The 12,165-nt window shown below is 33.5% G+C and overlaps 1 protein-coding gene across 1 annotated transcript; it reads left to right on the forward strand.

The window, feature by feature from the left end:
• Window positions 1–460: 460 nt before the first annotated feature.
• On the forward strand, window positions 461–2,435 carry Dok (docking protein homolog). Its single transcript, XM_088272085.1, has 2 exons — window positions 461–656; window positions 753–2,435. The coding sequence occupies exons 1-2, from the start codon at window positions 576–578 to the stop codon at window positions 2,295–2,297; spliced, it is 1,626 nt and encodes a 541-aa protein (XP_088128211.1). The 5' UTR covers window positions 461–575; the 3' UTR covers window positions 2,298–2,435.
• Window positions 2,436–12,165: the final 9,730 nt, after the last annotated feature.

Here is a 12,165-nt window from a genome sequence, read left to right on the forward strand (position 1 = left end):
TTAAAGTCGTTGCGTGTCTTGAGTGCCTGAAACCTATTTATTGCACTCGCGCCATTAGCCATAAAGCGGGTTCGGAACGTTAAATATACCTAATTGTTAATAAATATTATATTCAATATACCAAAGTGATTTCAAAAGTTACCTAGAAAATTAATGAAATTAGATGTTGGACTATATTTTTTTAAATAGAGATGGACATTATGAAAATTAAAACGCATATATTGAGGCCAAAATAGAATAAATCAATATCATTCTATTTTGCTAGGTAGGTTACCCACAGTTCCTTTGTCTGGAGTTCGTTTATGTACTCAACTTCAACCCGATACAGCCACGATACAGATGTAAATGACAGATATTGGGGAAAATTAATGATCAACTGGCATTTTATGATACGCATCGCGAACGAATCGGAATGAACGAACTTTGTGAACACACTCCACAAATAATTTGTTAATTCTATGGAAAAATATAGAATGGTATGATGTCGCGGTAATATTTCGGTTATAATAATTTTATTAAATTAAATACTGGAATAATAAGCGGTGTGTTATGTTTTGAAATATATTCCAATCAATATGGATCAAGACGATCCAGTCTTCACTGGACACCTTCAATTCCCACCACATGGAAACGTTCTTAATAAAATTACTAAAAAAGTAAGTGACTAATTCAATATGGTATGTCGTATTGTTATGTTACATATTTTCACATGTTTTTATGACTTCCATTACAATTTGTAATTTTGTTTTCAGAAATCGTGGCAACAAAAGTATTGCATGCTTTTCAATTCTAGTAAACAAGGAATAGAAAGGCTCGAAATTTACGATAATGAAGAAGATGTGACAACTTGCTCCTGTCAGAGGATTATAACTTTAGAAAATTGCATAAAAATAGCGCATTCTCCTCCGAACAATATCACAATTGTGACTAAATCTTTTACTCAACATCTCTCGGGATTGTCGGAGAGTGAGTCACGGGGTTGGGTCACGGCTTTGCAGTCTGTCGCATTCAAAGGGGATCTGTCTAAACGAGTGAGCATCGACGAAGACAACGATCTTTACTCTTCTTCCGGCGAAGGCATTTTCTCTGTCAAACTGTGCTCTTCCGAGGCTTCCATCAAGTGTGGCTTCGAGCCTACAGACTATATTCTCCTCATCACTGCTTCGGGAATCGAACTCAAGAGCTTGAAAGATAACAAGCACTGCGCTAAATGGCCGTTCAAGTACATAAGGCGCTATGGATATCGCGTTAATAAGTTTTCATTCGAAGGAGGCAGAAGGTGCGAAACGGGAGAAGGAACTTTTCACTTTGAACATTCTAACGAACAGGAAATTTTCCGCTGTGTGTCTTCTAAAATTAAGTCTATGAAAAAGAAAATGAGAGGGGAGTCGTTGCCGCGCCTCGACTGCGGAGACCAGTTCAACGCCGCACTCAGCATGGAGCCTCGCTCCCGGAGTCCTCTACCGCTCTCCGCTCGGTCCGAAGAACTCACATTCAGTTCTATATCTATCAAGTCCTCTTCGACGACTCACCTATCGGTTGATTCTCAAACCCCTTTAATAGACAGTTCCCCCAAACTCCCGGTCAGGCCGAAACCCGCAAAGCCTCCTAGGAAGCACATATTTACCGTAGCCAAGGACCGGCACGAAAAAGATTTTTCGGCGGATAATATAGATTTGGGGAAATACAAAAACTTTGTCAATTACGAACCGGTAAGCGCCGTGAAAAGTACTAACGATACAGCTCCCGTTCCTCCGTACGACGAAGTGGAGGTGAGAAGCGAGGCGTGGAAGTCGAGGGGCATCAACGATATTGATCATATAGAATTTGCACAGCCGGCACCCGCCGTCAACAACTGCCTGAGGATAATATCGCGATCTCAAGATAATCTGGACTCTTGCGGAGAAACTTCCAAAATTATTGTTTTACCAAACACGGAAGTCGATCCGAGGGACGCGAGCTACGACAGGCTGCAACATTTTGGCTCCACGAGTAAAAACAAAAGGTCGGACGGATACAATATGGTATTAACTCGACCGCCGATGTATCAGTCCAAGGAGACGTGGAATGACTACGATGAAGTGGAAAGTGTTATGCAATCTGTTCGTTTGGCTGATGACTCCTATATGGGTTACGGAATGTTGAGGAAACCGAGTATTCCGGGACCGCAGGTTCCAAAGAAGACGACAACCGCCCCTGCAAAGGCTAACGAGGAATCCTCTACCTACTCCAATGTTGATCATTGCTATCAAAATGGTGGTGAATACGCTCTTGTCAGCAAGCCAAGAAGGGTTTGATCAACAGGAATGCATACTTTTTCTGAGCATTTATGATTATTTTATTATTAAAAACTCGGTACGCAGATAATATGCTACACCTGCAAATTATATTTTTGTAAATGATTTGAAACTGTCAATTGTAATGAGCATATCATGCACTTGAGAGCATTGTTAGTATGGAATTCATTTAATGTATTATTTATAATTAGTTTATGTGAGTTTTTAGAGACACACGTTTTGTACCATATGCCTGCCGATCTTTAGTATTTTGCTTGTACAAGCCACATGATTTTGTATATTGATTTGACATCCGAAAACAAGATGAAAAAGCAGTTTGGTATGCTGCAAAATATGCACAGTATCGTCTTGCTTTTATATTACTACTTATGTATGAATATATTTTTTTATATATGTATAAAATATCTTAAATAAGACTAATTTTCATGGGAAATTCCAAGTATATAATAAAATCTACAAAGGGTATCTATAATTATCTCTAAAATCTGGGTTCAATTTGTAATATGGGTGGTATTTTATGGTCAAGATCACGATTCCTTAATCTTTTAAAGATTTATCCCATCTTTTCGTCTTTAAAGTTCATGTTTTTTTTTTACAATCTTTTTGCTATTTTAAGACTATTTTAAACCTTATCAATATTGTTTGGTTTAAACATAAGTATTTGAGATTTAAAATGCATTCAAAATAATCAAAAATGTTTTATAAAAATCCTTTTTGGATTTTTTCCCTTTCTAAATGCTCTGTTAAATAAACTAATACTGTCGCAAAGACTTGAATAGAAAGCAGAGAAATATCTTATAGTTAAGGGAATTTGTTTTGGTTGTGAAATATTCTTAACATTGTTTTATGTGGTCTTATTTTTAAAATATTATGGAGATGATATTAAATTCGAACCCGTCAAAAACAAGTGTGCTAAAATCGTTTGCCAACAGGAGAGTTGGTAGGAAGAATGGGAGACCCCATATCCTTTCGACACTATTTCTGACGGTCAAGTATTGACACTCCAAAGATGTGCCACAAATTCAAAAGCACAAATAGAAGTCAAGCATTTGTTTTTATAATTTAATACTAAGTTTGTATGCCACTGTGTCTGTTCTGTATTTTGTTTGGAAAAACTAGCAAAACGTTACAAATAAATCTCATCATTTTCTAAGATACGTCTATGTAAAATCTTAGTTATATTATGTGACAATCGGAGAACAGAAAACCTGGCCACAACGACTTTCTTGCAATAAAAAACAATTTTCTTTCAATACAAATATTAAATTATCAAATATGATATCCGAACATTGTGTTAAGGAGAAAAATCAATTTAACGCATAATGTACAATAATAAAAATGTCAAATAAATGCATATATCTCACGTGATAAATATTACCTTCGCAGAATTTAACACAAAGAAAGGTTTACAATAATTCAATATTTTACAGAGTGTAAAAAAATAGGTACTAAAATATTCTCTCTATAGAATTCCATCACTTTTCTCATATTTTTTATTTTATTTTCTCTTATATCAATATGATCTCAATTTTTTTTCTTTATTGAAGAAATATTTATGGTCAGGTCTTTAGTTCTCCTTTTTTTAAAAGTTCCTTGTTTGTGGGCCCCTTGGATGACCATAATTAAAGTCTTCCTGCCCTGAACTACCTAGAACAGCTTTGGACTCTTTTATTCCAGTCCAATCGCATACATTTGAAAGCTAGGTCTTCTGCCCATGCTGCCATCAAACATAGCCAAACACTTCCACTGAAGCCATTTGATTCCACTCATTCATAGAACCTCTATTGTCCGCCTAATAATGATTTGGTGGTATTACAAACCATACTTGTGTAGTTTTCTAAAGCTTCTGCTGTTGACTGTCTTCTATTACATGGGTCTTCTCCTACATCTTGCCGTGCACATTTTACCCTTTTATCTATGTATAACATACATGTATTGAGAAGAAACCATTTTTCTTGGTTTTCAAATATATTTTGTATGATAACGTCAGCAGCTTTTAGTATTAAGAAAATGAATTTAATGATAATAATAGTATTTATATATATTTTTTATTATCATTATATTATATTTTAGTACACTTACATACCACTTGTTATTTTTTTCATGTTTGCTTATAGAATTTGCTATTATTGTCCGGAAAGCAGCTTATGTTATTTATATGAACAATAATTATTATTGTAACTATTTTTTTCGGTCATGTTTTATGATAGATTTTTTTTCTTCAGTTGTAATAACAAAATAAATTTAGAGAAATATAACTTTTATAAAAAATATTGAAGCTTTATAAAACTTATACAGTATTCAATACTATTATTTTTTTAATGAAGCAGAATACTTAATAAAAATGGAGTACAGTAAAACCCCACTTGATGCATTTTGGTATTACTTGGTAATATTGGGATTCCTCAAAATCACACACAGTTTGGTGTTCTATGAAATTGCGGATAATTTTGCTACTTAGGTACTCGCATGCAGTTCTGTGAAAAATTTGATATCATTACGGTACATGTTAATATATAAGTATTTACGCATTAGGGTGACCTCTTTTTGTTTTTTGGTTTGGCGATGGAGCTTGTTGGAACGTATCCCCCGCATTAAGTGTGTTCTTACTGCGCTTTAAATTTTATTATTATTCTAGAATTTCAATCTTATCAATATTTCCCCTTTAAATAATATGGATACTTTATTTGATTTTTTTTATTAATATTATTATTTTTATATCGCATATTTATGTTTCCTTTAACCGATAATCTGGATAAGGGATCCTTTGCAATTTGCTGCAGAATATCATTTGCCATAAAATATTGCATAAAATATTATATTTTTGATGGATTTTTTTATTTGAAGTTAAGCATATTGGCATGTACATACAGTTATTTTTTTATTGGTTTAAGTAATTGTAATTTTAATGTTTAAATTAATTCTCTTTCACGATAAGGATTTATCATTTTTTTTGGTTTAAATAAGTGACTGCTTAGTGATGGATAAGGCATCTAACCAGCAATTATAGTACCCGGGATCTGGTACTCTTGTGGTAATCCCGTAGCAAGATTTTTATTCCTGTGATATGATTAACTCATATTATGGCGATTTTAATCACTTTATTTATTAAATGAAAAGAATTAGTTTAGTAAAGCTATTTTGCATTGATATATTTTAAAATTTCATTCTTGTTTGTTGGAAAGTAGTCGTTTTAGTTAGTATTTATCCTAATTTCTGTTTTTCTTGTTTTTATGTAGGTACATGCTTATAAAAACATATGAAATCGCAGTACTGGTGAAGCTAAAATAATTTTTTTGAAAATAAAAAATGTTCAAACACTTACGAAATGTAAAAAAGGGCACTAAACAATACTTTTTAAAAATTTTAATCATTTTTGCCACAGCAAGTGAGTTATTACAAACTATGATGTATGAGAGTCTATTTTTTTTCATACAATATCATAAATTATCTAGTATCGTAAATAAAAGTGTAATGATAAAATAAATTTATATTCAACCATCGATTTAGCTAAAATAAATAATTAATTTATTCAATGTTAAATTGTAAGGTCGGTATTATAGATATTGTACTAAAACTTCAATTACCTATACCATAATTCCCCAAATATCAATGCAAGTTTTTTTTTTAATCGATGATTCATTAAGAACATTTTCTCAATATTCCTTTGGGATTCATTAAGTTTGCACATAATTTCCAAGAGGTTAAAAAATATATATATTAATTTGCATAGCCATTTTTAAAACTTATGATGTTCAAATGTGCCTTAATTTTATGACTGAAAACCATTTAGATTTTACTATGTAGTTTAATGTATGTGATATTTTTTATATTGTATATTAAGAGATATGAATATACATGCAAAGATCTGTGTGGTATTGCAATTCCATTTTACACTATTCCTGTTACCGAAACATAGAAATGTTTCAGTAAATTTATGAAATAATATATTACCATATTGCTGTTAATAATAATTAGTAAGATTAGCCGTTCTTTAACCCAGTCTTGCTTTTGTAAACATTTTATCAAATCTAAATATGAAATTCGTTTTGCTGAATTTTTTTATAGATAAATCTATAAGACCTTTATTTATTTTTTCAACCATTTATTTTATGCAGGTGTTTTAAAAAAGATTTAATTCATCGCCCAGTTCTTATATCAATCTTAGGAATTTTTACTATTTCTCTTTTTTAAAAAAAAACATTGTTGTCTTTCAGAGAATATTTTGAAAAATATGGGTTATTTAATTCAAATCGACTTTTTTTATATTGAAGTAGTAAAAACTGTTGTGTAAAAAAATGCCAGAGGAGAGTTCCAAGTCGCTGTAACATTTATAAAGACTGTCCATACTCTTTCAATTTACCACTGAATTATGTACTGAAGCACAGTTCTAAATTTATCAATCTACAAACAATATTTTTTATGTATGTTTATGTTTACTAATGTATGTAGTTTTAAAATTAAAATATTTTGTATGATCTTTGAAAATCAGTAATTTAACAGCTAGAAAGTAACTTATTACTTTTGTGCCATATTTTAAAAAAATACATTTTTATATTTATGTTGTTATATCCAAATACAGTAGTCTCGATTATCCAACCTAAACCGGCCGCGGCAAGGTCGGATAAAACGGAAAATGATAAAAACGACATTGAAAATGTGTTAATATTATTTGCACATCGAAAACTTTTCAAATATGTACATGTAACATGACTGAATGTAATTGCGCCCTTGAGGTATTATTTTACGAAAATAGCGCTATATAAGTTATCCAAATTTATTGTATGAGACGTCTTCCGTCCGACAAGACTGTAAATCTCTGGTCTCCTCTGCGACGCAAGAAGGGGCAAGTCCCGGCGGTTTGGCGGTGGTGTAAGGACCGCTTGATGACGCGTTGGTCGAGATCGATGCGATGAGTTCTAGACGTCACCGCTGTACCCAGTTGTAAGCTGGATACAAAGCACTGCACCGGCAAGTCAACCTCAATAGCCCTGAATAGGGCTTTACGAAACAGGTCCCTGAATCGGTGCAAAGAGGCGAAGCGGTTCAGGCTGGCGGCGCGGCGAGGTCTCGAAGGTCGGGAGCGGAGAAATGAAACGCAAGTTTCGGTGGTCGAACAGACCTGATTTATTTCGGCAAAGTTGCGCCCTACTTATACCCGGCCGTGATCGCGTGCCGCCCGACAGTGGAAATGCACGACCAATCAGCGGCCGGGGGGAAAAAGACAGCCATATCGCTGTCTCCCTCTAAAAAGCACCGGACGGGTTACATTTTTATACCGTACCGGTGCGGTGCCTTACATACTTGACAAACATATACCAACTAACTACTCAAGTTATTCAACAATAATATAATATAATTCTTATATCTATTCTTTCAACTAGTTTAACAGATCCTATCCTAACACTTACAGATCATATACAAAACATTAGTCACATAGATATAAGGGTCCACGAGCCATACATAAAGGTACATACAAATACACAAAAGCCCTTCTCAGGGCCGCAGCGTGGCGGGCAGCCGTCTCGTTTGCCAAGCGCCCAGAGGTCCTTTTCTGGGCCGCTGCACGGGGTGTGCGATGACGTCGCTGACATTTATAATTATTATTATTTAACTAAAACATCAAAATGCATGTACGGTAAAGTAATAAAACATGTTTTACAGTAGGTACATATAATGCGTGCAGTCGGGTAAAGGAAAGGGGCATTGCCTCGGTTGGTCGGATAACTCGGAAGGTCGGATAACTGAGACTACTGTATACATTTTATGTATAACGATTTCCACATCAATTATTGAATGAGTTGAGATAACAAACACATTCATGTATTGTATATCCATATAGGCCAAAGGGATGGTAAGAAACACTTGAAGAGTTTTTAACATTCCATATAGGAGGGTTGTCTGTGTGTTAGTACTAAATATGTTTTATATAAATTTATTTTGGATAAGAAAAACTTTGAAATTATATCCAGCCATTATACTATAAAAGTAATTACTATCACTGTTAATTAAAAATAAGATTTGTAAAATATTTTTTGGATTTTTGTCCAATAAATCATGAACCTTTTTTGTACTTAGATTAACAGTTTGTGTGTTTTGTACAAAGGGAATTGATTAGTAATAATCATTTATGATAATTTTATTGTTGGTGCTCCAATTAAATATACGTTACATTTAAAAAATATAAATAGTTTTGAATGAATCGTTTATTCTAACCCCTTACCACTGGAGTGCCGCCATAGAGGCGGCGTGCACGGCTTGCTGTACTCCTGGAGTGCCGCCGCTATGACGCCAAGAAAATAAAATCTTAGTACTCCATGGACCGATATGGTCAGCAACGCAAATGTGCTCCAAAGAGCAAGAGTAGGGAAACAATTGCTGACTGATATCAAGATCCGGAAGTTGTCCTATCTGGGGCATATGTTAAAGGGAGAGAAGTATGAGTTATTGCTCCTAACCATAAAAGGCAAAATAGAGAGTCGACGAGGTGTGGTCAGAAGTCAGATCTCTTGGTTCCGAAACAAACGAGATCGGATGGGTATCAGGACCGTCGAACCACTGTTTTGAGCTGCCCAAAACAAGGACAATTACTCTCGAGTGATTTCAGGGGTACCTGACATGACACGCACAAAAGAAGAACTACTAAATACTTTCAATTTATTGTTTTTTTTACTTTTCAATATAATAAAACCAGAATCATACAAGTACAATTAAATAGTAACAAGTCTCGGAATTTGATTGAGTTGGTGATATGCACATCCTGAAAAATGGAGTGTAATGGGTTAATTATTATTATCATTTACGTTTGATGATTGCAGATAATTAACATTTCTAAAATAATAATTTATTTTGCTTTATGATCAGCTTTACATGCTACTTTCAGATGTGATATTATTTTATAGAGAATGGACCTGTCTATTTACACATTGTTGTCAAGTGGTTTTTTCATCAACCCCGAGCCTAATTAGGATCGTATAATATTCACAAGTAACCACAAACCCTATTCTGATCTGTACAATGTTTTTTGGCATCTTACGCTCTACCAAAAGTAAGCAAATAGAATGCATATATATTTTTTAAAGGAATAACCCGCAAAGCATCTATTTTATATGCTTGCCTGCGGGTAGGAGAGGAAAGGTAAATGTGAAAAATACATCACAAACACCCAGACCAATTGAAAATATTTTTTACTTGTATTCATTTTGCAAATGGCGGGAATCGAACCCGCGATGCCAGTTTCAGTCAAGCGTATACCCAACTACGCCATGGCGCCTGTCCCCTCTCTCTACCACCAGTATGTAAGACAAACGCAAGCAATGTGTTAAATAAAATCACATCTGCATAAACGATACTTTGCAGAAGAAGGGATATACGGTATTTGAGCCCTATTTTTGATATCCAATACCCAATCAGATACTAATTAATCATAATTTTTATTCCCTGGTAAAAAAGTCATCATTAGCGCTGTACTCTGGGGAGTCTCGCGTACACATCTCTGTGAAATATCTGGAACTCTGGTTATATTATATTCTCATATATTCTGCTTTGGCCACCCTTGCAGAGACGTTTCTCGGGAACCATGTTTTTTTTTGTTTCACTGTTTTGCAGTCTGAGAATGGTGACAAATACATATTTTTTAACAAGGTTTTAACCTTTGAAAAATATCTACTGGTTGGTACATAAACATTTCTAAATTGCCTAGAAATTGTATCAAATCTTAATTCTTATGATGCTCATAACACCATCACCAAGAACCAACTGAATCTTTCAAATAGGTATTACCAAGTTTGGCTTAAAAATTGACGTAATAAAGCAGTGATATCCTTTTTTTTAAACCCCTTGTGTGATTTGCCCGAATACAATTCAGGTAGGTATTTTACTGATAGTGATTTGCCAGAATCCAGTTTAGGCACATCATACACAAAATCTTTTTATAGTAATTTGCCTGAATCCAGCTCGGGTCATTCCCCCACCAGTCTAGATATATCCATTCCTCCTTTGTTTCTTTTTCTTTCCTAATATTGTTTATTTATGTTTTATACTGATTTATTATATTTCAAAATATGATAAAAAAATATATAGAGAAAAAAAAGGGTAATTTTTCCTGACCTGCTTTTTTCCAAGAGGTTGACCATAGAAGTGGTTAAATGAAAAAGTAGTTAGTAAAATGAGGAGAAATTAATAAAATAAGTGTGTTTTGAAAATATTTATTATAATATATATTTTTTAAATTTTTATATCACAGTTTTTAAGTGTTTGTGACCCACCAATTATATATCAAAGTTTAATTATTGATCATAACGTGTATTTATTAATTTTAACTTAATTTATGCTCCTGTATGCACACAAGTGTAGTCGAGGGCTTATTTGGTTTGATTTTCTCTTTGTTTTTAAAGTTCAACAATGTTTATTGTTATTTAAATCTTACTAGGTTGTAAAAAAAAAAACTTACAACCTATTAAGTGAAATTGGCATAAAAGCAATTTTCAAACATATGTAATCTTTAAAGGTAAATAATAAATCTTCCAGTTTTAGGCGTAAATATGGTCCATACACATAATGGAAAAGTTGGAAGGAATATCAGTCACAGACACTTATATATTATATAATGGTGAACATGCTGTAGTTGTCACAGGGGAATTACACATATTTATTGTCATTCTTGAAAATTCTTCGGAGTAGATTTATCAGTTAAAAGAGAAACCTTCTGATCCTCCATCTGCTTGACAGTTTCTTTAGCTAGAATTTGCAAATCCTCTGATGTTATTTTAAGCACGCTTTCTCCCTTGGCCTTTAAGATATCTTCAATATTTTTTTTGCCATTCAAATCCGTAAACCAGTTTAAATTATCTGCTATCAGGTGATTGTTTTTACAGTCATCACATTTTACGATCACTACTCCTTTGGTGTACGCCACTTTAGATATGAATTTCACATTTCTGCAATTACATTTTAAGCATGTGTAACACAACTGGAGCTTTTCATTGTGATAAGTTTCATCTGATTCCAATGGTTTGGGGTTATTTGGAAAACTTGACATGTAATTCACATTTCCTTTTGAAAACGAACGGTGGACATTTCCCTCTGGTATGATTGGATTCATTGATGTTTTGGGAAGTGATCTATTTAGTGTTAGTACACGACGCAAATTTCTCAAATACATATTTGATTTTGTTTAACTTCTTTTATATCTTGACAGCGAAATTCAGAGTAAATAGATATGACCCAATTTTATGATGCAACAAATGGATCTTATAGCATTTGATAAATTTGTTGAACGAAATTTTACCAAATGTGGTAAAATAAAAATGCAGTTAAAAATTAACAACAAAAGAAAAAGTTTTGAATCGGGCACAATAATAACAATGTATTCGAGTTCAACGTCCAATCTAACTCAACGCCACAGACTAACTATTTTATATAAAGACCGCCAACTACCTCGATTTTTTATGGCTGGAAGTGATATTCGCCAGCGGCCGGAAGTGACGTAAACGGCTAGAAGTACCAAGCTCCCGGCTGGGCGTGACTTCGCCGCGGCTGAATGTCAAATCCACCCGCCGAAATATTTATCATTCATTTTTCAGGTTAAATGGTATTTATATTGAAATTTGTTGTAAAACATATTTTCAAAATTATAATATTAATATTACAAAGAAGATATTTCACTATCTAAATTTATTTATTTCAGTGTAAACAAAAATAGAAAGGTCACGGCTAAAACGCGACATTTATAAAAAGAGTTCAGGCGATTAATAATGGTTACTCAACTCAGCCTTACAATGGTAAATGGTAATGGTAATGGTGGTTTTGAAATTATTATCTCAAACTATGTATAAATATAAGGCTTTTCAACAAAAACAAAAACGAT

Source organism: Brachycentrus maculatus, unplaced genomic scaffold (assembly GCF_059751285.1).
Source record: "Brachycentrus maculatus isolate JH-2025_06_01 unplaced genomic scaffold, ASM5975128v1 h1tg000031l, whole genome shotgun sequence".
Lineage (NCBI taxonomy): Eukaryota > Metazoa > Arthropoda > Insecta > Trichoptera > Brachycentridae > Brachycentrus > Brachycentrus maculatus.